The sequence below is a fragment of the Micromys minutus genome, assembly GCF_963924665.1.
Source record: "Micromys minutus genome assembly, chromosome: 4".
Classification (NCBI taxonomy): Eukaryota; Metazoa; Chordata; class Mammalia; order Rodentia; family Muridae; genus Micromys; species Micromys minutus.
Genome location: NC_137973.1, coordinates 25,384,638 through 25,410,941, shown reverse-complemented (window position 1 = coordinate 25,410,941; position 26,304 = coordinate 25,384,638). Strand labels below are relative to the sequence as shown.

Genomic DNA, 26,304 nt, shown 5'->3' with positions numbered 1-26,304 from the left:
GCTCAAAGCCCCCAGCATCCTGTTTCCAGAAAAAGCATCCCTCTCTGACCCCGCCCCCAGCATGCCAAGGGAACCCAGTTCTGCCTTAACCAGCCCAAAGGTACCGAATTGCTCTCAGAATCCCTAAAAAGAAAATCACTCTTACTTTCCCAGTCCATGCTCTCTCTCCCACAGCTCCTGCTGTGGAGAGAGAAAGGAGATGATCTCATGAGGCAATCTTCCAGTTGGGACTGAGCTCATGGGGAGACAGGATGAGGTGTGGTAAAAGCTTTTCTCAGGTTGCAGAACTCCAAGATGAGACTTGGGACATGGAGGAATGTGGTTATGACTGGACTCTGAGTCCACCAGAAAGATGAAGTGGCAGTGGGGCTGGGAGGGGTTGGCAGGACTGCTCAGTGACGTAGAGCAGGCCTCAAGGCATGGAGGTGTCTCTCCGCCTACAGCCTCACAAGTTCAGTGTGCCTGGAAGGGGTACACAAGGAAACTGCAACTTCCTTCTTTTCCTTTCTCTCCTCTTCTTAGCATCAAAGTCTCATGGTACTGCACTGTGTTCCGACCTGTGTTTTAGTTGGCAGTGTTCCCCTGGCCTGAAAACAACAGCTGCTCATTGTCCTGCCCCCTTCCATGACCAACACTCCAAAACTTCCCCCTTTGAAATGACATCATGCAAAGATCAACAAGGTGCGGAATCCTATTAGCTCCAGCAACCGGTACCATGGAACAGTTTTATCTGATTGAGCTTCTGTAAGGAATCTTTATTTTATATGTATGTCTGCATGTGTGTACATGCAGCACATGCAAACCAATGGCGACCCAAAGAGGGGGGTCGTATTCTCTAGAACGGGAGCTAAAGATGGCGGCTGTGAGATGCTAGATGACTACATGGTTGGAAAACCAGCAGAGGGCAATGGAAGTCGCCGGAATACGGACAGAGCAGGCTACCACTTGGCTGTCCTGCCACTGCCGGAGCCTGCATTGTTGCTGCTTTTGTAAAAGGGCCAACAGCAGCAGGTAGCTGGTGGTAATGATGCCCAAGGGCATGAGGAAGGCCAGAACTACCCTCTGTAGCTGGTGAGCCCCCAGCCAGTATCTGTTGTGGAAACACAGTAGGCAGAGGCATACGCCCCACAGTTCAACCTCAGCCCCAAATATTGCGGTGAGCACAGTTACCAGGGCAACTGCCACCCACACTGCCAGGGCCCAAAAGACTGAGAGGTGGCTATCTGGTCCCACGGCCCTGCCCACCACTCAATATCAAGCGATACTCAGTGCTGTGATCAGGAAGATGCCAAGGACGGTGGGCATCAGGACAATCATGCAAAGGGCCCTTCTGAAAGGCCAGTGAAAGTCTGTTGCTGCTAACTCAGTTGCCCGGAAAGGGAGAATAAGGGCCAGCCCCAAGTCTACCAGAGCCAGGCTGAAGACAAAGGTGTCAGAAGGTGGGCTGGGCACCCACAGGACAGCCAAATTTCCCAGCAAGCCAATGATACAAGTCCATAGGTCAGTGCAACCATGACCCTCAATGACAGGCATTGCAGCACTCAGCACGCTGTCTCCAGAGCCACTGAGCCAGGAGAGGAGGGTGGAGAGGCAAAAGATTTGGATGTGGCCATCACACAGCACTGGAGGTTGATGGAGCAGAGAAGAGCCAGGGAGCTCTTTTAGCCTGGCAAGCACCACAGCAGTCTCAGGAGAGCTCTCAGGAGAGCCCTTGGAATCTGGGTGTTGGTCTGGAGCTTTGGGTTGTAAGAGCTCCTGCCCATGCTCACACCAAGAAGAGACGGGTGTGGGTGGAACAGCCTACTTCTCCCCAGTTGGACACCAGTGGGGCAGCCTAGGTTCATACTGTCAACATGCATGTAATAGAGAAGGAAAGGGAGGTGCTAGATATGTTTGGAGTGACAGAGACAAACCAGAAGAGCTCTCTGTGAAAAGGAGAGGTGTAAGAAGCTAGGAAAGGAATATGGCATTAGGGCACCAGACTAGGAGTCAGAAAAAAGAGAGGAACACACATGCACCCGGAGTCCCACTGTTACTATGCCTTTCCTGTGTCCCTCTGATTGAGCCCCCGGTGCTACTTTGCTTAAAATGTCAGTGTGGAGAGGCCAGAGATGGTGGCTCTGTGGGTGAAGGGGCCCTGCCAAGTCTGATGACTTGAACTCAATCTCCAGGATAGGAGGATAGACGTGCCTCTCACAAGCTGCTCTTTGACCTCCACACTCATGCCACGAACTCTTGTGCACACACCCCCACCCCCCAAGTGTTAAAAAGAAAATATACAAAAATTCAGGGAGATGCCAAGTGGCTTGGTCCCTGCTGCTTCCATGGCTGAGGCTTATATTATACTAGAAGGTGGTCTCCTCATCCACAGCTGCATCCACCAAGTGCATGCGGTGGGAACCTGCCCCTCAGGCAACGTACTTCTACAAGTCAGTTCTCTCCTTTCAAAACTGGAGAGTTTCATGACACCCGGGCTGGTCTCGAACTATGAAGCTTCAGGCAGCTTGTAACTCCTTATCTTGATTCCTAAGTGCTAGAATTGTAGGCATGTGCCAACAAGTTGAGCTTTTAAAATTCATATTATTTTTGCTTATGTACAGATGCACATTTGCATTCACACTTGCATATGTGACTGTCAGAGGCAGACGTGAGGCTTCATTTCCTTTTTTTTTTTTTTTAAAGACCGAATCTTACTAGCTATCCTGGAATTCACTCTGTAGACTCACCTGCCTCTGCCTCCCACATGCTGGAATTACAGGTATGAGCCATCGCACTTTGCTTTTATTTTTTAAAATTACACTTAATTCAAGTGTGACTGGACGAGATCAGAGGACAGCTTAGTCTGTTCTCCCCTTCCACCATCTGAGATTCCGGGATTGAGTGTAGGCTGTCAGGCTTGCTGGCAGGGATCTTTACCTGTTGAAGCATTTCTCTAAACCCTCCATGGTTTATTTTGTTTTCGATCTTTTTTTTTTTTTTTTTTTTTTCTGAGACAGTTTCTCTATGTAGCTCTGGCTGTTCTGGAAATCACTCTGTGGACTAGGTTGACCTCTAACTCAGAGATTCCCCTGCCTCTGCCTCCGAGTTCTGGGATTAAAGGCGTGCAACACCACTGCCTGGCAAAAACAGTTTCAGTTGAAAATAAAAAAAAACTTGTCTGTGTATGGGGCGAGTGCATAGACAGCAGCTCCTCCGGAGCTCGTTACAGGCGGTTGTTAACTGCCCAGTGTGGGTGCTGGTGCTGGGAACCAGATTTAGGTCCTATGGAAGATCAGCAAACACCCTAGACTCCCGAGCTGGCTTTCCAGCCCCATGTGGTTGGTGCCAGATACTCAGGTCCCCATGTATGCATGGCAACTGCTGTACTGAGTCATCTCTGTGCAGTAGTTCAGATTGGCCTCTAACCCAATATATAGCCACAGCTGGCCTCAAACTCCTGATTCTCTCTGCCCCTCCCCCCCAGTACTGGGGTTATAGGTGAGTGCTGCTTTCTGTTTTCTGGAGGCTGGGAGTGCTTTCCTAATCCCTTAAATTCAAGATCTTAAACTGAATAAAGGGTTCAGGACCTGCATGGTCTAGATACTGTCTCCAAAAATAAAAGGATCCAACAGTGCCAGCAGGATTCAGGGTTCTTAGCACTGGCACCTTCCATGGGAAACGGAAAGGGGAGAACAAGGACAGCTGGCAGACGGGTGGCTGAGGTCTCAATGTTATTTCACACATCCTAGTTTATGGACTATAATGAAAAGTCTCATGATCTGGTCGCACATACCCACACATGCGCACCACAGACACAGACTCTGACTAAGAACCAGCAAGACAGCACAGCAGGGAAAATACTCGGTGCGTAAACCAGGCAACCTGGGTTGGATTGCCCGATCCACGATCCACATAAAGGTGGACTGAGAGACCCAAGCATGCAAAGTTGTTTTTTAACTTCCACCCACATGCTCTGACGCTCGTCACCACACACTCTAATGCCATCGGAAATTAGAGCAAGAACGAGTACGGGGGGGGGGGGTAAAGTACTTGGAGCACATGTGCTAAGTACCTGAGTTCAAGCTCTAGCACCCAATATAAAAACACTGGACCCAAGTGGTGCTGGGGAGGAAGGCAGGAGGCCCTGAGACCTTCTGGCAGTCTAAGGCAAATTAGCATGCTCCCCACTTGGTCTCAAAAAAACAACCAGGTGAAGAGCAAGGTTGAAAACCAACATCAAACTCTAAGAGATAGACACTAACTAAAAGTTTAGTCCTTCCAAGCCCCCTTTGCAATTGTCTCTTGAGGAGGGGGTACCCCTTTGATTTCCATAGTCATTTTAAACCATAATGACCTAAGTTGTCTATCAGAAAAGAGCTTGCTCGGGAAAGGAAAAGCAGAAGATGGATGGAGCTCCTACTCCATCCCTTCAGGACGGGGCTCTGCGGATGCTTTGTAACCAGGTTGTGACCGGCCACTCAAGGTCCCAGAATAGCAGCTGCAATACCTCCAGGCATCACAGCCTGCTCACGGTTGAGAAGCATTTAATAAATCACCCAACTCGAAATGTAGTAAAGGATAGGAAGAAGATTTAATTAGCTTCTTGATGTTTAATTTCCTCTTTATGGTAATGTTTAAACTGGCTCCAAAATGCCAGGTCTATTCCTAGCCATCCAGGAAGGTGGGTAAACCTCCCTTACCTAAGCATTCTTCCTCTTCCTCCCTGCAGCGCCTCTGCAGGCTTGGCTGGGTCGGGGATATTGCCTTATCTGGGGGGCATCTGCTTTACAGAACCCTGGGAGTAAATATTGACAAGACTAACTCAAGTAACTGTGTGTGCGCCCTAATTTTGAGGGCAGAAAGGAGGAAAGGGTGTGCCAGTGGAACGCTGTGTGTCCAGGCTTAGAGCATCCGCCAAGGGAGTCTTAAGCAAGGAGCTGGATCCTAGCTCTTAGAGCAGTCACAGAGCTTCGAAATAGCGGTGGTGCACGCGCGGGGTGTGTGCGTCGAAAAAATTTAGACCTTAGGTTCAGAAAGTGGAATTGGGGAAGAGGACAAACAAGGGACAGCCGATGACAGGGGGTGGGAAAAGCTCTGGGCTGATGCTGGGTTGGGGCTATGGTAGTAAGGCAACTGGAGGAACCCAGCCTCTCCCAACACACACTCGGGAAATGCATCTCAGATTCTAGGTTTATTCTCCTGGCCCCTCTGGGGAAGGCTGGGCAACTGTACTCCCTTCCACCTGACCTCTGCACGTGCCCATGTGCCCAGTGCTGTCTGGAACACAACCCTGAGCATAATTGGCTCGCAACTGAAGCATTTCTGTTGTTCGGCGGAGGAAGGTGGGGGCTGGCTTCTTGGCCTGGCAAGTTTTTTTTTTTTTTGCACCCATTGTGTAAAAGAAAAACTATGTGGGCTGGGCATACTGGCTAATGTCTGTCATTTCAGCATCTGGGAGGCCGAGGCGAGAGGATAACCTTGAATCCAAGGCCAGCCTGGGCTTCACTGTAAGACCTTGTCTCAAAGATAATACTAAGGGCCAGAGGCGGCTGGAAGGGAAAGAAGCAATCCAACAAAGCTCGGGCAACTTCAGTTCTTCTCAGTGGGAGGCCGAGACCCTTTCTCACCCTACTTCATGGGCTGTGAGGGTGCGCATGCGCACTCACTCGCTCTGCCCCGCTGCCTAAGTATAGGGCCTAGAAACAGGAAGTGGAATGAGCCAAAACCAAAAACTGAAACCAGTTACTGTGTACAGGATGCTACACCGAGAATTAGGCCCTGGGCTCTGGCAGGGTGGGAATGAGAATGGGGGGCAGGGAGGGGAAGAAAAGCGTGGCAAGAGCCAGATGTGCTTGTCCAAGCACTGTGTACGAGCTTTCTAATGTCTGCTCGTTAACAGCTGGGGGAAGTTAAACAGGCGCGTCATTTCCAGCCTTGCAATTTTGAGATTTTTAATAATTGTTTGAGCAGCTGCATCCATTCATGCCCTCTTCAGTGAGGTAGTGACAGCCCCTTTTCAGAAACCGTGGTCACTGCCTGGCTGCAGGCACCGCAGTCCTCAGAACGGGCACTGAGACAGCACCTCATGCGTTTCAGGTCTTTAATTTCTCCCCGCGTGAGCTTTTTCTTTCTTTTCTTTGTTGTTACCGTTTGTTTTGTTTTTTAACAATTAAATTGGCAGACAAATGACTATCGCTGGTGGACATTAGGGTTGCATTAAAAAAAATCCCCCTCCCCCCAATTCTTGCTTACGTTTCAAACATAGTTGCGACGGTGGGAGATGAGGTGAGGGTTCGTAGAGGTTTCCCAACCCACCTTAGAGCTTCTGGCAAATGGCTGAGGAAGGGTTCCGAATAGGAGCCCCCTGACCATTGACGAAGTAAGTCAATGTCTCCCTAATTCCTCAAGTTCAAAAACATAGAGCTAGAAGTGCCTACAATCTTCTTTTAAAAATATAAAACAGGTGCGATTGGCTTTGGTACAAAAAAAAAAAGAAAGAAAGAAAAAAGAAAAAAAGAAAACAAAAACAAAACATTCTGGTCCCTGTAGATTCTTCCTTCCCCACCACAATACATTATGGCTACCCTAGCCTCTGCTCCATCAACTCCAAGGAGCCAGATTCCCATGGAGGATAGAAAAAAGAACAGCAGAAAGAGGCTAAGGGGAGTGGGAAAAGGGACATGGTCCTACCCACAGCCCTCCTTACAGGGGCAGTAGGCTCTGTGGTCACAGATGGATGTCACTGGGGTTGGTGTTAGATTCTGTGGCTAAGGCCAAACATATCCCAGTGGTATTAAAGGAGAGGCCCTCTGATACCTATGGCTTGGTTCCCATGTCCCTGGCCCTTTTTAAATCACCCCCCCATAACCAATAAACAATAAATAAATAATTTTTCCTAAGGAGGGGGAGAAGGCATGAAAAATCGGCATCTGTGGTGTGGCTGCTGGAGAACACGAGGAGTGCAGTGGCCTCCAAGTCCCCAAGTCCCCAAGGCCCCTAGGTATCCAGGGACCTCAGGAACTGGCAAGGACAATCAGCAGTTCTTTCAGGGTCGGCCCCCTTTACTAATGTTCTTCAGTGGGGCACCAGGCAGGGGGACGTGTCCCCTTAGCTCTCTGAAGCTGTAGGTTCCCCATCTCGGCTTTCTGTCTCTTCAGGAATGTCCTGCATTCGGGTGAAGTCTGGAAGGTGACAGATAGGGTAGAGGTGATGAGCCAGCAGGCAGCTCTCACAAGAGCAACACAGACTCACACAAAGGCCCCTAGGGTGAGGATGGGGCCTCTGAGCACCTTGGCCGGATGACCCTCAGGCAGTAAAGTCACCATTACAACAGGAAACTGGATGTGGTATTTGATTCCTTCTGGTTTCCTTACTATAAGGGGTGAGGAAGTCTTTAAGCTGTTTTACTTTAAAATGGATTTCTACTACTAGTAAAGGTTGGGAGTTACCAACCAGGGGGAAAACACTGCTTCTCAAGAGTTCTACCACCAGCTTGTCTTCTCACAGAACGGGAAGGAAGCCTTCCCAGTCTGCCATAATTACCAAACCTCAGGAATACATTCAGAAGTCACAATCCCAAGGGCTTGGACCCAGGCCCCACAACCACTGTAGGGTCTCACCTCGAGGACTGTGGGGTGGAGACAGTCGGCTACTGACTTCCTCCTCACTACCAGTATCAGGGTCACTGCTGTCCTGCAGTCGGTCCTCGGGACTACCAGCTTCTTGTACCTCTCGGTCATCAAAGGGTCGGTGGAGGGAACGAACAGTCACAGGCAAATCCAGGCGGTCATGGCCTCGACTGGGCTTTAAAAGGAAAAGCACATGTCCGGGGATGAGCATCGCGCAGGCACGGGCGGGCCGGGGCAGTGAGTCTCCTGGGTCCCAACATGCCTTGTCTCTTGGGGTTCACCAATGACTCCCTCTCAGTAGATCTACCACCCACTCGATGTCCTTGAACACTCCGTATCTGCTGGGCTCAGTTGGTCCTCCAGTTGGCCTTCATACACAAGAACTCCACGTACCCATAACACCCCATAATGGCAGAAATAAAGTCCTGGAGACTTGCACAGGTCTCTGCCACTAAGCATATAGCCTTAAGTTTCTTTTCAGTTTAACTGTACTTTTTATCTATATGTGTGTGCACTCATGTATGAAGACGCCAGAGGTTAAGACCTGAGAGGAAACCATTTCCACAACTGTCTGATTAAAGAAAGCAAGTGTACACGTGTATTTAGAAGAGTACAGGGTCTGGCCAGATGACTGCCCCCCTGCTAAGTCAGGGTTTCAGAGAGCAGCCCTTCATTGCCTTTTGAGGACCTTTTTATAGGAACGGGTTTGGGTTGATAGAAAACAACTGTTTAGATTGGTGTGAGCGTCTGGACTGAAGAGTGGGAGGTTCAGGGCACAAAGCTGCCTGCTGGGTAGCTAAGTGCAAGAATACTTCTCGTAGAAGGGTAGTCACCTATGTTCAGTTTAGCAAGGCACAAAGATGTGGGAATACATTATGGGTTGCAAGTTCAGCATAGCTTGAAAAACAGTGTGCCGGATATACTAAACATAGGAAACAAACTTACTCTTCTAAGATATGGATACTTAGTAACAACGTATAACAAAGTGGCTCCTTAGCAACAATAAGGCTCCTGTTTGGTTTCATCTTCAACCTGTGTGTGTGTGTGTGTGGGGAGGGGGTCATTCCTTCTTTCTTGTTTTCTTTTAAAGATTTATTCACTTTGACTTTATGTGCATTGTATGTGTGTGAGAGGATGCCAAATCCCTTGGAACTGTATGTGGCTGCTGGGACTTGAACCTTGGTCCTCTGGAAGAGCAGTCAGTGCTCTTAAGAGCCATCTCTCCACCCTGAGTGGGCTAGAGGCAGCCTGTTTTTTTTTTTTTTCCTTTTCTCTTTCTTTTAAATTTTACGTATACTGTTGTGCCTCCATGTAAGTATGAGGGTGTTAGAAACCCTAGAACAGGCTCTCCTCCAGCTGAGCAAAACGCCCAAAGGAAAGAAGGCCAAGAGGAAGAAGGTGGCTCTGGCCGTGGTCAAGAAGCCAAAAAGGTGGTCAATCCTTTGTTTGAAAAAAGGCCCAAGAACTTCGGCATTGGGCAGGACACCTAGCCCAAAAGAGATCTAACATGATTCGTCAAATGGCCCCGATACATCAGGCTGCAGTGGCAAAGAGCCAAACTCTATAAGCAGCTCAAAGTACTTCCTGCCATTAACCAGTTCACCCAGGCCCTGGACAGGCAAACAGCTACCCAGCTGCTTAAGCTTGCCCACAAGTACAGGCCAGAGACAAAGCAAGAGAAGAAGCAAAGGCTACAGGCCCGTGCTGAGAAGAAAGCTGCTGGCAAAGGTCCCAACTAAAAGACCTCCTGTCCTCCGAGCAGTAGTCAATACAGTCACCACCTTGGTGGAGAACAAGAAGGCTCAGCTGGTGGTGACTGGCCATGATGTAGACCCCATTGAGCTGGTGGTTTTCCTGCCTGCCCTGTGTCGAAAGATGGGGGTGCCCTACTGCATCATCAAGGGAAAGGCCAGGCTGGGGCGCCTGGTCCACAGAAAGACATGCACCACTGTTGCTTTCACACAGATTAACTCAGAAGACAAGGGTGCTCTGGCTAAGCTGGTGGAAGCTATCAGGACCAATTATAATGACAGATATGATGAGATCCATCGCCACTGGGGAGACAACGTTCTGGGTCCTAAGTCTGTGGTTCCCATTGCCAAGCTGGATAAGGCAAAGGCTAAAGAGCTCACCACTAAACTGGGTTAAATGTACACTAAATGTACACTAAGTTTTCTGTGCATAAGTATAATGACAAAATTATAAAAGAAAAAAAAAAAAAGAAAGAAAGAAACCCAGGACAGGCATTATATACTGTTGTGAGCTGCCATGTGGGTACTAGGAATTTAACCCAGGTCCTCTGGAAGAGCAGCCAGTGCTCTTAACTCTGAGCCATCTCTCCAACCCCAGGTGTCATGTCTTCAGCATGGAGGAAGTGGTGGTGCACCCCTTTAATCCCAGCATTCAGGAGGTAAAGGCAGAGTTTACCAGGCAGGCAAACTCTGTGAGTCTGAGTCTAGAGGGAGTTCCAGGCCAATCAAGACTACACAGAAAAAACCTGTCTAGAACTCCTCCCCCTGCCAAAAAAAAATAATAAAAAAAAAAGCCATCCATCTTGTTTTATGACACAGGGTCTCCTATTGGAGTTCACCAAAGAGGCTAGACTGGTTGGCCAATGAGCTGCAAGGGTGAACGGGCATCTGCCTCCCCAGCACTGGGATTGTGAGCATGTACCACATGACGAGGGGTCTCATGTTTCCATGGCAAGCACTTTACCAACTGACACCAATTTGTTGCCTGCTGTCACTTGGGCTCAAATCCCCGTCAGCTAAGTATCCTTCAGGTTCTGCAGGCGCCTACGATCCTGAGTGTCACGTCACTACTCCAGGTGGCCTTACCTGGGGGGGATTGAAGCTCAAGTACAGAGCGTCGCCTGCAGGAAGGCTGCGGCGCCGGGGGTCCAGAGGCCTGCGAGCCCAGGGCGCTTCTGCGGGGAGTGGTTCATTTTGGCCCAAGGCTGCCAGCTGTCTGCGGATCTCTTCAGCCTCCCGCTCCAACAGGGCCCGGGCTTGCTCGCTCTCTCGGAGCCTGGCTTCCAGGCTGCCGGCTTCAGTTGCCCGCTCTTCCCCGAGCCGCTGGCAGCGACGCAGCTCTTCCTGCAACAGGGTGTGTTGCCTCTGCAGTAATGCCAGCTCCGTGGCCTGCTTCTCGGGAGTTACAGAAGCAACCGCAGCCCGGCCGGCTTCACCATCCCGAGAGTTGGCTCGGGATAGCTTTTCCCACCGTTCAGGGCCCTCAGGGAACAGGGCTTCCATCAATCGTTCTTGCTGGACCACAACAGCCTGTGGGGGATGGGATGAGGCCAAAAGGTGCTTCAGAAGTCAATTCTAGCCACCTTTCTCTCAATCCCGGGGACCAGAGAGCTTGGCTTGGGGGAGCACTTAAGCCTGTTAGGAGGGCTGTCATCTGCATGGACACCTCTGGGTGGCTCCTCCCTTTCATCCCCACTCCAGCCCTGGCTCACTGACCTGCAGGCCATGTAGAAGTCCATAAAGATTGACCAATGGCTGTAACACCTCCTGAGGACAGAGGAGAGTATGCAATAGTACCCAAGCTTCAGAATGGGGGTAAGTACCGGAAGTTATCAAGAGGGTGTGGAAACAACACGTAGAGACAGACTTAAAAGTATAGATTCTCCCCTAAATCACCCAAACTGAGCTACAATTTCTCAGAATGAGCAGCTTTCCTCTGCCTCCTCTACCACAGAATTCCCATCTCACCTCCTGTGGTGACCTCAACTGATTTCCATTCCGATCCTACAGAAATGAACAAGAATGGGGAGTCAGCAGGCACAGACCTGGGGGCCTTCCTCAGCAGCTGTCTACTGAAGATCCACAGGCCAGCTGTGCCTTTCTCTGGCCACTCCCAGGCCCTCCAAGAACCCACCTTCTGGCTGGAATCTGAGTCTGCCCTACAGAGCTCAATGGAACCATTGAAGGTCCTGGCCTCTCCATCTGTGCAGAAAAGAGGAAGAGCAGAATGTACTTGGTTCGGGAGAGCCCTGGGACCCCTCCTCCCTTATTAAGCCACTCCCATCTTGCTCTCATGTCCTGTACTCACTAGCAGTGACCCCAGGACAGCTGCCACTGTCAGATTCTAAGGGTAAGGCTGGTTCTCGGGATGTCAAGGGCAGGTCCACACAAGGGCCCAACAGCAGGTCTTTCAGGCTTTCCACTGAGGGGAAAGAAGAGGAGGTGAGGATAGGAGACAGATTCCAGTGGGGATCCACCCAACACACACCATCCAAATATTTAGGGAATTCACATTTGGGTAGTGGGGTTTCAGTTGGCCATGTGGCATCCACAGGACGTCAAAGATGCTCAAGAGCCTGCCGAAGGGAGAGACACTCAGATCTCGTCCCCTTTCCTTCCCAAACCCTTCATGGGTTGTGTGTATAGCGAACAGCCAAAACCCATCAGGGGCCCTCACCTTCACGGAGGGCATCTTTTAGCAGACGCTCGCCTCGAAGGGATTCAAAGGACTCCAGACGGAAAAGGCCCCTGGGCAGGGCAGGCGGGGGCATTCCAACAAAACCAGCTTTTAAGGCCTGGAAATGGACCATCTCAGCAAACAGCTCAACGTTCTTCTGTAGCAGCTCCACCAGTGCCTGGTTTTTCTGCTGTAGTTTCGCTGTGGGTAGGAACAGGTGAGTGGGGAACCCAAGGACCCAAAGAGCCTATGAGAGTAGCCCAGGGCAGCAGAGGGGCAGGAGTTAATTATGGGCTTGGAGCATTCCCAAAAACAAAAAAATCTTGTGTGTGTGGTATAAATCACCATTATTTTTGTTTATAAAATAATAATAATAATCTATGAATAGGGGCTGGAGTTTTGGCTCAGTAGTTAAGAGCACTGGCTGTTCTTCCAAGGTACCTGGGTTCAATTCCCACAACTAAATATCAGCTCACAATTGACTATAGAGCTCTACTTCCAGGGGATCTGGCACCTTTAAACACGCATGCAGGCAAAATACCAATGAAGGTAAAATAAAAGTAAGTAAATCTTAAAAGACTCTGTGATTAAGGGTTCAGATTGGCCACCTCATCCTCTCCATTTTCTTCAATTAGAATACTTGTAGGAATAGAGAGATGACTGAGTGGTTAAGGGCGCCAACTGCTCTTCCAGAGGTTCTGAGTTCAAATCCCAGCAACCACAGTGCACACACGCGCCGCGCGCGCGCACACACACACACACACAAACACTGTGTAATTCTTTAAAAAAGTGAATACTTGTAGAGTGCTTGCTCAGAGAGCAGAGTAATTTGGAGTTAGACACAGCTATTCAGCCTTTGGACTCTTGTTTCTTTGCTTTTGTGACAAAGTCTTGTATAGCTGAGGCTACCCTCAAGCTCCTTATATAGTTGAGGATATCCTCTGGGGTATTTATTTTTTAAGATTTATTTATTTCATATATGTGAGTACACTAGCTGTCTTCAGACACACCAGAAGAGGGCATCAGATCCCATTACAGATGGTTGTGAGCCACCATGTGGTTGCTGGAATTTGAACTCAGGACCTCTGGAAGAGCAGTCGGTGCTCTTAACTACTAAGCCATCTCTGCAGCTTCCCCCCACCTTTTTTTTTTTTTTTTTTTTTTTAATTTCATGTATGTGAGCTCTGCGATATTTTGAGCGAGATGTTTTCATAAGGCATTTGAATACTTAGTACCTAGTGGGTGGCTGTTTCCGGAGGATTAGGAGGTAGAGTCTTTCTGAAGGAAGTATGTCACTAGGGGCAGGTTTTGGAGTCTCAAAGGATTCACACTTTCTCAGCTGGTCCAGTGGTCATGTGTGCCACCTGCTGTTCCCACCATTATGAACCTTAACCCTCTGAAACTATAAGCCCAAAAGAATCCCTTCCTTTTTTGAGTGGCTTTGGTCACGGGTTTTATCACCACAGTATAAAAGGAAGGAGAACAGCCTTGAATGCCTGATCTTACCACCGTGGATCCCAAATGCTGGGATGACAAGTGTGGGCCACCCCAGCCTGTTCTAATTAAAAAACAAATTTATTTAAAATTCCCTAACCTTTTAAAAATTTGTTTGTTTCTCGAGACAGGGTTTCTCTATGTGTAACCGCCCTGGCTTTCCTGAAACTAGATTTGCAGATCGTGTTATCCTTGAACTCACAGAGATCATTCTGCCTCTGCCTCCCAAGTACTGGGATTAAAACTGTGGGACACCAAGTCCAGTGTTAACCTTTATTTTTAATCATATGGGTGTTTTGCCCACATATAGCATGTCCTTCTGTGCACCATATGCAGGCAGTGCTCTCAGAGGCCACAAGTGGGGATTACACACACACACACATACACACACACACACACACACACACACACACACACACACACATTTGCCCTAACTTTATAAAACTGTAGCGTACACACTTCACATTGTTTTAAACCTGGCTTTGTTCATTTAATGATTTATTTTGGGATAGACCTCTATCAGACCACATGAAGCTTTCCTTTTTCTCCCAAGATCATTTTATTCTATGTTTTGCCTGCATGTAGTTATGTGCATCACGCATGTGCTTGATCACTGAGGTAGCCAAGAGATCGACTGAGCTGGAGTTAGACCATTGTGAGTACCAAACAGGTGCTAGCAGTGAAGCCTGAGCCCTCCAGAGGAGAAGCCAGTGCTTTTAACCTGTGAGACATCTCTTTAGCCCCTTTCTGAGCCAGCCTTTTGGAGAGCAGAGAGCGCAGCATTACATTTTGCGTGGATATGGTGTAATTCAGCCCATTTCCCGGAGGGAACTTACTCTTGATCCTCCGGAGGTACGCCTTGTCCTCTGTCTCGATGAGAGGGAAGTCCTCCCTAGACGGGCATCTGTAGGGAAACAGGCAGGTTGAGTTTGTGTGAAAGACACTAGCGATCAATCAACTTTCTCTCCTTTGCACACGTGCTACAGGGCCCTCTTCTCACACTGTGCCTTTAGTCACTCTTTGCACTAATCCACATCTCGCTTTCACCCTCAGGCTTATGAACATTATAAAAAGCCTGAATCCACCTCTAGCTCGGCTCCTTCTGTCGGGAGAGCCATCTTGTCAACTTCTTTGCTAATAACTGTTTCCAACTTCTGATTCTCTGTGGGTTGCTGCCCTGATCTGTGTGGTACTGGGGGAGGGGCCCGGAATGCTAGGCAAGCACTCTAACAACCAAGCTACAACGCTAACTGTGTTGGAGGGTTTTGTTTAGGTTCGGCTTGGGTTTTCCAGACAGGGTTTTCTCCTGTAGCGCTGACTATCCTGAAACTCACTCCGTAGACCAGGCTGGCTTTGAACTCAAGAGAGCCACCTGCCTCTGCCTCCCAATTAGCTGAAATTAAAGGCGTGCACCACCCACTGCCGGGCCTGTTGTAGTTTTTAAGACAGGACCTCAGCCCAAGCTGGTCCTGAACTCCTTATGCATTAAGGTTGGCTTTTTAACTCTGAATCCTTCTGCCTCCACTTCCCAGGCCCTGGGTTATAGGTGTTCAGGCCACACCAGGCTGTTTTCAACATTTTGGGTAGAACGTATTCAGCTCACTAACATGAGTGCTTTAGTCACCCCATTCTTCCGCTTTCAGAAAACAGAGGTAAAACGTAACATAGCCCAAACAAGAGCCTTCTTCCTATTGCCAGTGATGTATTCAAGGCTGGCACTGGGTCACTGGCTGGCAAGTCTGCCACCGCCATCTCAGAGCTCCAAACAACCCTTTGTCAGTTCAGAGCGCTTTGGAGGAGTAGTAGCTGGGATAGAAATTAGAGCTTTTCCTGTGAGTTTTCTATTTTGACTCATCTTATCTGTTCCCAGCTTCTGCCCCGACCCCTCATGAGGAGTTCAGTTCCCCGGGAAGTATTCCACCCAGGATCCGAAGCCAAGGCACCCTCAGGCACACACTCACAGGCGCACACTTTGCTGGATGACTCGGATCCAGGTGGTACGGTCATCTCGAGATGCCGCGTGCACTTCATACATTTCCGGCGGGCCAGAGCTAATCAGAAACATCCCTTTCGCCTGGTTGGCAATGTCTCTTACGATGAGATTCTGCAAGGATACCACTGAGGGCTTGTCCTGTCAGGGAAAAGGAAGAATTAAGCCAAGGAATCCTAACCCTTAATGTCTGGGTTTTCAGTTCTAGAGTACCAAAAGGATTGAAGCTGGTGCTTAATATGCAAGAGCTCAAGCATTAGTACCAGCCAGGACAATTTAGATGTGCATGTGACTCCCTTGATACATCCACTCTTTCTCCCTTTCCTTCCCCCTTCCCATTCCCCACCCCTCTCCCGGTCTCACCATGTAACCTAAAGTGGTGCTGAGCTTACTATGTAACCCAAAACAGCCTTAAAGTTGTAACCCATGGGCCTCTGTTTTCTCAGTACTGGAACTAGAAGCTTGCGCCTGCTTTACTTTGGTGGTTGTTGCTACTTTTGAGACAAGGTCTCACTGACCCCTGACTGGCTTGGACTCAGAGATTACCTACCTCTGCCTCCCAACTGTTGGGATTAAAGGTGTGCACCGTCATTCCAATGGTAAATGTACTTATTCTTTAAATGTGTGGTCTCATGTAGTCTAGGCTGGACTTGAACTCACTATGCGGTTCAGGATGGCCCTGCACTCCTGATCCACCTGTCGCTAACTCCCAATAGCTGACGTTACAGGCATGAACCGCCAGCCGCTAAGCTTTATCATCACCATCCACACCATGGTGCTAAGCTCAGCCCTCCTGACAGGGGACATGTGCCTGTGCCCAGGAATGACACCTGATAGCTACCTTACTTGCTATTATGTAGAATTAATAGCTATAATAGGTATTGGACCCAGCAAGACTTTCTTGGTAAGAAAAACAATGGGTAAGAGGACAGAAGGCTCACCAGGGACGTGAAGATGTATTTCTGGTCCTTTTCCTGGAGAAACACCAGCACATCTGTCATCAGTAGTAACAGGACATCTGGCCAAGACACAAAAAATGGAAACGGTCAGCACTAAAGGCTCAAAGCAACTGTTTGCCCCTCTTCAAGGACTCTCTCTCTTTCTCTGTTCAATATTTCCAGGCAAGGTTTCTCTGTGTCACCCTCACTGCCCTATCTAGGGCCAGCAAGAAACACAAAGGAACTCTTGCCTCAACTGGTTCAGATTTTTTTTTTTTTTTAAACCAGCCAGTTTTAGTCAGGTGTGGTGGTCCCAGCAGTCGTGAGGTAAAGGTGTGCAGATATCTAAAAGTTTGTCAGCCTGCTTTGCAAATCAATTCTAGGCCTGCCAGGGTCTACATAGCAAGGTATTGTCAAAAAGAATAAGTAAAAAAAGAAAAGAAAAAGAAAAAAAAGAGAGAAAAACCAACAATAACAAAAAGAAAAAACCTAAATCCCCAATTTTGAAGTCTTTGAAGTTTATGTTGTATGTCTAAGTGTTTCTGCCTGTGGCATGTAATCCCCACAATTGCTGGATGAGGGCGCTGGATCCCCTGGAACTGGAGTTACACAGTTGTAAATTGTAAGAGGCCATGTGGGTGCTGAAAACTGAACACAACCCTCTGCAAAAACAGCAAGTGCTCCTAACCACTGAGTCGCCTCTCCAGCCCGACCCGTACTTCCTAACCTAGGGTCCTCAGCCGCACCCCCCAGAGCAGCCATGCTTGTTCTAGAAGCTCTGTAAACCAGCTGCTGTTACATCAACACTTACACATTAACATATAGGTTCAAGCGAGCTACAAGCAAGTACAAGCAGGACTTGCTTGATCCAAGATCTTTCTTTTTTCTTTTTTAGGTTTTTTTTCTTTCTAGATTTACTTGTTATATGTATGAGTACACTGTCCTGTCGCTTGCAGTCTTCAGACACACCAGAAGAGGGCATCAGATCCCATTACAGATGGTTGTGAGCCACCATGTGGTTGCTGGGATTTGAACTCAGGACCTCTGGAAGAGCAGTCAGTGCTCTTAACCACTGAGCCATCTCTCCTGCCCCAAGACTTTTCTGAGGTTGTGCTCTTCGCCTTTAAGTTCTGTGTCTGGCATCTGAATGATGCAGTGCCCTTTCAGGAATTCTAATACACTGACATGCTCCTGTCTCTTGTTGCAAAAGAGAGACAAAGTTTCCTCCCAGGAGAGCAGACTGCAGGCCACCGCCCCTCACCCATGACCTTTGACTAATCTCATCTCCTCCAGTCCCAGCAGGCCCTGCTTCAGGTTCTTTCTCTTGCCCCACCCTCCGGGCTTTCAGACTGTCAAGGCTCCAGTACTCAGAGGAAGGGAGGAACCAAAGACCAATTCTTTAAGACCTGAATGCTATAGTCAAGAACACAGTCACCCTTTGCCTGTGGGGATTTTTTACTAAACCGTGGACACAGAAGGGGAGGGCTTTCGCTAATCGCTCAGAAACAGAGCTCTCCAGCCCTGCTATTTTTACCACTCAATGCTTTATATTCTTAGCTGCTGCGTAGGAGGGATGGGAAGGAGAGGGATGGAGGAGAGCCTAGTAAGGACTGACAGGACTCAGGCCCTAGGGTTAGGAATTTCACAGCATACATATAATTCTGTCTGGGCTTTGGCTTCAGGCATCCCCCATCCTTGACCTCTAAAACCAAGGTTTAGAGGTACTGTTTTCTTGTCCAGATATAGAGGCAAGAACTTAACTTTAGATAAATTCTAAAAGGCAAGCCTGGATGGTGCACCCTGACCCCCACCCCAACACAGCCCTGTAGCCCGATCTCTTTTCTCCTGCTTCTCGGTCCTTCCCAGTGTCCAATTCTCACTCTGGGTCTCCCAGACGCACTTCTGCTGGGATTCTGGCTGGAGGTTGCACCTCTGCAGCAATAGGTTTCCCTCTGACTCTCACCCTTGGTGAAAGGCTGCAAAAACCAGTCCCTAAGGGTGACGGCAACTCATACAGAGGAAGACCACTGACCTTTAAAGCGGCCTGTGGCTGTCTTCCAGAGAAGGCAGCCATCGTGGATAAGTTTTCTCCGCAAAAGTTCATCTCGGCCGAAGGGTCCCTTGCCAGGCACAGGGGTCTGAGCCCGAGGATCCATTCGGTTGTAAATCTCCTGCAGGCGGGCCTCTTTCTCCAGCTCGTGCACATCCTGGTCCACATTGGACAACAACTCCTTCACTAACCCTAGGGCTGCTGTCAAGTCTTGGTACTCCTCTTCAATCCCTAGTACCAGACGTCCAGCATGAGAGAGAGTTCAGCCAGCCTCATCCCGACCCAATCCTATCTGAGATTGTCCACAGCTCCACACCAGCCCTGCCTCGTCCCCTGGATGTCCCCAGGCAGGCCCCACCCCCATGCTCTTCCTCACCATGGGAATTCTGCAGGATCCGGTTGATGAGCACTGGGTATTTGGTAATCCGCTGAGTCACCAGGAGAATGCACTCCTGAACCCCATGCCGCTTCAGCACAGCCGAGCGGGTCATTTTCTGTAAGGGAATATGAAAAGACTAAGGGGACCGAAAGATTGGAGCCCAGGCTCTGAGGCTGGCCCACCCTGGCATCCGCCCCATGTTGGCTTAGGCAGACAACTTCTGGGAAATGAATGAGAGAATGTCACAGGTCTGTGGTGACGAGCAAACCAATAATGGCACAAAAACTATAGACCAACATCCTCTTGCCCAGTGGGGGGTGGGGGGTAATAGCAGTACAGGAAGGCAGGTAGATCTGTTTTTAGACCAGCCACATCTATACAGTGAGTTACACGACAGTCAGGGCAGCACAGAGAAACCATGTCTCAACAAACGAAAGATCTAGGGGCACAGTCCACAAGGGTGTTTAGGGGCTGCCGTCTATGAGCACACAGCTCCCATCTGCTGCTACCCTGGGGATGGAAGAGTTTGGGGTTGAGCCATGAGAAGGCTTGGAGATGCCTGCTCACCCGGATGAACTGTTGGAAACGTTTGTCTCGAGCATACAGCTCCTTATAGAGCTTTAAGGCCTTGGTGTGGCGGCTGCAGAACTCTGAGTAGGTCTTGCGCATCTGCTCAGCATTGGAACCTGAGAACTGGAAGTTAGGAGAGCAAGACTAGGTCAGCACTTGCTACCTTAGCCCTCAGCACACCTCTGGCCTTCTGTTAGCTTCCTCCTCTCTAGTTGTCCCCTGCTTGGCTTCCCTTCTGGCCACCAGAGTTTGGTTGGAGGTAAGAATTGTTTACTCCTTGGCCAGCAAGATGGCTCAGCAAGTAGAAGCACTTGCTGCCGTGCCTGACAACCTGAACTCAAATCCTGGGACTCACATGATGGGAAAGGACCAACTCCCAGAATTGTCTCTCCCGACTGCCCCATGGTAGTGTGCATTCATGAACAGGCTCACGTGTGTCTTTTCCTACCTGGCTGATGAGCAAGTCACCCAAACGATGGATGACAAAGTTCCGGGTGCTGCCCGGACACAGGGCCTGGCGCCGCCGTTCCAAAAGCTGACTAAGGAAACGTGTGTGAATGTCACTAAGCTCATCCACGCAGGGGAACAGTCCCTGGACCACTTCTGGCTCCAGCTGCAACTCTTCCAGCATCCCAGTGCGAAAGAGGCGGGTCATGATCTTCAAGGTTCTCACATGGTGCAGCTCTGTCTGGATCAACTCTGTGAGACAAGGGGACATTTGTCCCTCTTTCTACTCTACCTCAGGCACAAGAGACTCATGGGGGCCCTACATGGATCTCTTCCAAGTTAACACTGCGCCCCTGTCATCTCTGACCAAACTTCCTTGTCATTTCAAGCAGTAGGCTATTTTAGGGCAAGAGTCCCGTGTGTTAGGGGTGTAGATTTCCCAGTTACTGGCACGGTGTTGGGGGGAGGGGAGGCAGCATAAAGACTGAGGACTGAGTTGAAGAAAAAACATAAGTGAGGCCTCAGGCTGGGTGCAGAGTATGTACTCATAGTCTCAGAACTACAGAGTCTGAGGCAGGAGGATGGAGAGTTTGAGACCAGCCTGGCCTACATGGTGAGACTCTTATCTCTTAAATAGAAAAGAAAAAAAAAAAAAAAAAAAAAAAATCCCAAGGGGCAGTAAGAAGTAGGTGTACAGGGACAAGCTGGTGCCAGCTGGGGTCATGGAGGCCAAGGATGGTCGGTAGGTGGCAGGGGTAAGACACAGGTCAGCAGGGCCTGGTTAAAAAGAAAGGGGCAGGGGACCAAAGTGCCCTTGGCGTACCGTAGATGACATCTTGTTTCTTCATCACCTCCTTTTTATGTTGCTGTAGGAAGCTGCTGTCCACGGCAAGACTCCAGGAATCCGCCTCGAAGTCCTTCTCGTCCATCTCAAAGTCGCTCATCAGCTCGTTGTAGAACACTTCGACACCTGCGCATCAGTGCAGATGGCGCCTCAGAGCCCGGCCCTCCCCGCCCCAGGCTTCGCACACCACGGTCTCGCCAGGTCTGCTCACCTTCATCAATAAGGGATTCCACGGACAGGGTTCGGTTCCGCATGTTGAGGGAGTCTGTGGACTGGGAGAGGATCTGACGCAGCCCCAGAGGAGACTCATCATTGAAATGTCTGAAGGAAGTGGAGGCCATCTGCATCACCTCAACTCGGGCAGGAGGTCCCTTCCCAGGCTGGGACCCAAGGTTGGGCTCCTAGGGATAGCTACTCTGTGCTTGGACTTATCTCGTACCCGCCTCCAGTTCTGAACTCGGGGAGAGGAACAGCGCTCTCATGGGCTTTGTGCTCTCTCCTGTCAGGTCCCCTCTTCCCCAAACAGAAGCTCACCCAGCAATGTTGGTAGTGGAAACACTTTTGGCCAAAGACAAGGAGGAGAGACCACGACGAGAACCCAGGAGGGACTGCCGGAAGCTATCAGAAGGGTAGATGGCGGATGTTGGCCGCTCTCTGGTGGTTGCTGTAAGGAAGAAGGCCAATCAGGAGAAAACAATTCCTTGGCCCTTTGCTCTCCCAGGTTCCTCAAGTGGCACCAAGGTGAACTGTCAGGCCTATCCTCAGCTCCTTAGAGTCAAAGAAAATTGGCAAAACTCATCAAGATAATGCCACTGTGTAAGCCTCCATCATGAATTAAGAGCCTGTTCTTATCTGTCATTCCACCCCAGACAAGCCTATAAGCAAACCGAAGGCCAGAAATAAAGACCTGTCTTCAGTGATCCAAACCTGGGCACTGTGCCTTTTCTGAACTGACAGTTGACAGTCAATCCCCAAACGAAGTGTAGATAAATGGCTGTCATAACAGGATGTGGCAAGGCTCAAGTAACCAGCCATCCTTGTTTGGACTACCCAGTCTAGATACTAAACCCAAGAATAAGGACCATCCCTTAGGCCACGCCCACCCACTGCCATTTAAAAGGAGCTGTATGTCTGGGTATGACCTCAGGGGGGCAGCAGAGCCCTGGGCTCAGAAGCTTAGTGGCCCTATGACTTCCCTATTACTCACTCTTACTTCGTAGAGAAACGGACTGCAGGGCAGTGTTGTTCCTCAGCAGTGCAGCTTTCTGTTGCTGTGAGACACAGAGCAAAGAGACACACCAAAAACAGCTGTCACCCAAAGACTACCCTGCCACACACCCAGGACAAGCCAGGATCTGGCGGCTGCCCTCCTGGGAGAAAGCTGACTCCTCAGAAAAGGGCATCAGGATGGGTAAAGTAGTGTGGCAGGGCATAGGCCGAGGGTCTGGGATGCACCATGGCAAGGAGAGGGACATAGGACAGGGAATGAGTATGGCACTGCCCTCCCTGCCATCTCACCTTCTGCTTGACCTTGGTACAGTTGGCCAGGGTGTCTTTACAGCGGTTGTGGATGGTCACGTTACATGCTGGAAGGGTGGGGTAGAGAGGGTGAAGGGAGGGCTGGGGTGGCACACCCACATGTGAACACCCAACTTCCCAGGCCATACAATCTGCAGGCACTCTCCCAGCTTCCCAGAGTTGTTGGTCATTATCTCATGCCAAGCCTTCTCCCACTCCCCTCCTCCTTCAAGCCGGAATGGGAGCGAGAAGGGTCTGGTGTGGACGATCCAGAGGGCTGGGCAACCCAACAGCCTGGAGCACTAGTGGGAAGAAGGGTGTCTGCTGTTTGGGAAGAGCAGAAAGCACAAAGAAGATGGCACTGCCGGTGACCATGGGGACCCCCAAGACCAGAAGATGAGAGAGACAGCCAGAACACGCCTTGGTCCCCGAGGAAAGCTCACATCACTCGAAAATACTCTTTTCACAGATGAAGAATCTGGTCTGAAGGTTGCTAACATAGGTCACCCAGATGGTGGAGAACTAGCAATCAAACTCAGATGTGCTCAGATTCAGAAGCCACACTCTTCCACACATGTGCCAACGGCTTCTGCTTATTGCTTCCAAGTCTGGACCAGTGGCCCTTCCCTCTTCCATCTTGGCAACCTTCTGCATTAACTCCATTCTGGGGGCCTTCTCCCGTGTAGGCCTGGGAAGTTCTGTTCCCCAGTAAGGCAAACTACAGCTCCCACACTCCATCTGTTTCTTCCCCCATCCCCCACCCCACCTCTCCATGAAGTAGCAAAGGCAAAAGGAGTAGCTGAGCCTGGACTCAGGACCATGGCTGTTCCCTTCCTGACATGCCCTCAGCTCAAAAGCACCCCCCCCCCCACCAGCTGCCGCCCCCAAACACCACAGGAAACTCTGCTAACTCAGGCAGACAATGCCCAACACCAGGCTCACTTCCACAAATACAAGGCACACAGGGTGGGGCAGAAGGGGCCCAGGGAGGCTGGGCTGTGGCAGTGCCCACCCCCTGGAGCTCCCTTCTCCTACCCCCAACACCTAGTGTCTCTGGATCAAGCCTCCGCTTTCCACCTGCTCTCAAAATAGTGCTACCCACCTCCCCAGTTCCCCTGGCAACAAGCTTCCGGATGGAGTATTTTGCCAGGTCTCTAGAGGGACCTAGATCGGGGTTACCACCTCATCCTTTTAGCTCTAAATCAAGTGGTAAAGAAGTAGGGGAGCAGGCCTCACTGGCTCTTCCTGGGGTTCCTTTGCAACATCCCAAAGGGATTAGCAGGCTAGAGTGGAGGTGTGCTGGTCAGCATCAAGCTACAACACTCTTTTCTACTCAGAGAAAAGCATGGGGGTGGGGGTAGGGAGGGTGGAGCTGGAGCCCTCTGCACTGGTATCCTAGGGAGGTAGGAATTCCTCTATGCTCCTTGAATAAAGGGCCACTCTGGGAACAGGAAAAAGGTTAGACCTGTGAGCTCAGATTGGGAGTTTTGAGTCCTTCCCTCCCTCACACAGGTTCTCTGCTGAATTTCTTTATCAGGGATAAAGAGACAGATCACCCCAGCTTGTCCTTGAATCAGCAGACTTCTGTTCCACTCATGCAGCAGAAAGGCAGGGGCAAGGGATTGTCTGAAGTGTCCAGGGAGATGGGCAGAGGCAGCTGCAAGCCTGGCAGTTTCCCTCCGTTCCCTAGCTCCTTTCCCAACCCTGGTTCATAACACACATCCGTGTTCACTCTCCGAACCGTCAGCAGCTGTTCAGGGAGCGAGGGGGACATCCAAGTAACAGCTGCACGGAGGGCAACAACAGTCTCTGTCACCCCACACCCACGAGATCAGCCAGCTTAGGCCGAATTCCGATAGCCACCACTCAGCTGGGGAAGGACAGCAGGAGACCAAGCCCCTAAGCACAGAAACTTGAGCCCAGCTGGGGTCCAGAAAATAGAGTCCCTTTAAGGATACAGGGTGGCAAGGGCAGACGGAAGAACTAGGGTTGATGGTAACTGAGTCTAGGTGACCTTTGGGACCAAAAACTTACTGGGACATATGAGGGCTTCCTTGGCCGTGATGCTCTTGTTACAGGCATAGCACATAGTCATGCCGGAGACAGAGATGGTGGTGAAGAGGTGGCCGTTGGTATAGCGGGCATCTTTAGCTTCCTTCATCTTCTCCTTTTCCCGGGTCTGTGGAGAGGTTGAGAGACAGAAGTGAGGCTAGAAAACACCCAGGTTCCTGGCGTCCAGAGAAACAGGCTGAAAGCAGAGGCTTGGGAGAAATGCCTGCCTAGAGAGAGGCTGGAGCAACACCAATTGCTAAAGTATAACCTGCTATGCATGGTGTCTGAGACAGCTGTCCAGGCACGACCAGACCCTGGGTAGTCAGTCCCAAAGGCTGCTTAGGCCTTTGACCTACCTGACCCCGGCGACTGGGCTGCCTCCTGTTACCACTCATCTCCCTAGCCCTAGAGCTCTGCGTCCTCACTCCACCTTCCAGCCTTAGCTCTGCTCGCCCCCGGGCTGCTGTGCGCTTTCTCTGTGCCGGGGGAAGATGCGCAGAGAGAGAGAGAGGGTGCCAGCTCACCAGCCCTTTCCAATCTATGGGAGTTAGCTCCTCTCATAACCATGACAACGGGTGTTGGAGCTGCTGTCTTCTAAGCAGTCATGGGGGAGCAGAGATGGCAAAGCAGGAGATCCCCTTATTATATTGGCTGGGGGTGTGGGGGTGGGGGTAGAATGGCTTTCTAGACACCATCAACTCAGAGGTGTTGAGGTCATCAACCTCAAACCTCTAACGCTTCTACTTACAGTCAAAACCTGAAAGATCCCTAGCTAGCAGTGTGTGTGTGTGTGTGTGTGTGTGTAGGGGGTGGGGCTCAGGTACTCAAGAATGCCCTTGATCACGAAGCTGGGATTGAGTACCTTCTTGCCCCCTGAGGTGTTTGCTTTCCCTTACTTCCTCTAGCTTCTGTAAGAGTCCTTGAGTTCTTTTCTGTTCCTCCCCAAACTCCAAGAGCCAGAAAAGGCGAAAAGTCCACGTTGGCTGTGGTAGCGGAGGCCTGCTAACTCCTGCACTTGGGAGACTAAGACGGGATAATTGCAGCAAACAAGCATGGGAGACAGAACAACTGTCTCAAACAACAACGAGTTCACAACAATGTGCACGTGCACACACTCATACACAAACGGTACCGAAGAAAAGGCAGAAAGCTTAGAAGTCCAAGGGTATCCTTGACTATATAATGGTGTGAGGCTCTATCTCAAAACACCACCACGACCAAGAAAAGCAAAGGCACCCGATGATCCCAGGTCAATCCCCAGCCCCCACGAGGCAAGATGGAACTGCCACCTACATCCAAACCATGGCACGAACCCAGTACATTAGAAAGGGCAGGATAACTGGTACAGTGGGGCATGGCTTCAGTATAGCCCTCGGGAGGTGAGGTAAGCAGATCCCGAGTCTGAGGTCACCTTCTCGCCTACCTAAGCAAATTCCAAGCCAGTCAAAGTTTCACAGTGAGACCCTGTATCTAAAGTAATTAGTTAACTAATTAATTAAAGATTTTAGAGGACAAGCCAGGCAGAAGTGAAGCTCGACTTTAAACCTAGCATTTGGAAGGCAGAGTCTGGTGGATCTCAGACTTCAGAAAGAGCCTGGTCTACATGGTGAGTTCCAGAACAGCCAGGGTTACCTTGTCTCAAAGAAAGAAAGAAAAGAAAAAAGATGTTAGGGGACAAGGACACCATGCAGGTGGCTAAGGCTGAGAGTAGGAGCCCCAAGTTGAGGACACTGGCTAGGACCCTAGGACAGAAAGTTCAGTGAAAAACATAATTCAGTGAAAAATGTTTATCCTTGGCTTGGATGAGCAGTTCTGCCTACGCCACTAACCACACTGGCAGTCAGAGGGGGAGGGGGAGAAAAGGGAAGCTTAGAGATGCCGAGTCAACAGTCCTGGGGCCAGAGAGCAACAGACCACAGTGCCCTGGGCCTTGGGGTGGCCCAAAAGCAACAGACCACAGTGCCCTGGGCCTTGGGTGACCCAAAAG

At 50.1% G+C, this 26,304-nt stretch overlaps 2 protein-coding genes and 1 pseudogene across 4 annotated transcripts in view; 1 reads left to right on the top strand and 2 right to left on the bottom strand.

The window, feature by feature from the left end:
* Positions 1 to 870: 870 nt before the first annotated feature.
* On the bottom strand, positions 871 to 1,613 carry RXFP4 (relaxin family peptide/INSL5 receptor 4; the record flags this gene model as incomplete). Its single annotated transcript, XM_080915956.1, is given in 6 exon segments — positions 871 to 1,248; positions 1,252 to 1,254; positions 1,258 to 1,490; positions 1,493 to 1,524; positions 1,526 to 1,580; positions 1,583 to 1,613. Coding segments are annotated over 6 exon segments (732 nt in total).
* A 4,316-nt stretch (positions 1,614 to 5,929) lies between these two features.
* ARHGEF2 (Rho/Rac guanine nucleotide exchange factor 2) overlaps positions 5,930 to 26,304 on the bottom strand; it is a 32,111-nt gene continuing 11,736 nt past the window's right edge. For both annotated transcript variants that reach the window (XM_080915941.1, XM_080915942.1), the window contains 21 exons: positions 24,300 to 24,444; positions 22,266 to 22,333; positions 21,955 to 22,018; positions 21,282 to 21,411; positions 20,959 to 21,068; positions 20,727 to 20,873; positions 19,905 to 20,155; positions 19,454 to 19,579; positions 18,884 to 19,001; positions 18,490 to 18,738; positions 16,461 to 16,537; positions 15,491 to 15,660; positions 14,366 to 14,433; positions 12,036 to 12,236; positions 11,667 to 11,780; positions 11,493 to 11,560; positions 11,327 to 11,362; positions 11,075 to 11,125; positions 10,445 to 10,888; positions 7,599 to 7,782; positions 5,930 to 7,160 (listed from right to left, as the gene is read on the bottom strand). In XM_080915941.1, the coding sequence (XP_080772067.1) occupies positions 7,087 to 7,160; positions 7,599 to 7,782; positions 10,445 to 10,888; positions 11,075 to 11,125; positions 11,327 to 11,362; positions 11,493 to 11,560; positions 11,667 to 11,780; positions 12,036 to 12,236; positions 14,366 to 14,433; positions 15,491 to 15,660; positions 16,461 to 16,537; positions 18,490 to 18,738; positions 18,884 to 19,001; positions 19,454 to 19,579; positions 19,905 to 20,155; positions 20,727 to 20,873; positions 20,959 to 21,068; positions 21,282 to 21,411; positions 21,955 to 22,018; positions 22,266 to 22,333; positions 24,300 to 24,444 (2,895 nt within the window). In that variant the 3' untranslated portion in view covers positions 5,930 to 7,086. The remainder of the gene's footprint in view (positions 7,161 to 7,598; positions 7,783 to 10,444; positions 10,889 to 11,074; positions 11,126 to 11,326; positions 11,363 to 11,492; positions 11,561 to 11,666; positions 11,781 to 12,035; positions 12,237 to 14,365; positions 14,434 to 15,490; positions 15,661 to 16,460; positions 16,538 to 18,489; positions 18,739 to 18,883; positions 19,002 to 19,453; positions 19,580 to 19,904; positions 20,156 to 20,726; positions 20,874 to 20,958; positions 21,069 to 21,281; positions 21,412 to 21,954; positions 22,019 to 22,265; positions 22,334 to 24,299; positions 24,445 to 26,304) is intronic.
* Positions 8,925 to 9,755, top strand: LOC308419563 (large ribosomal subunit protein eL8-like; annotated as a pseudogene). The gene has a single exon. The product of its transcript is annotated as a large ribosomal subunit protein eL8-like (transcript).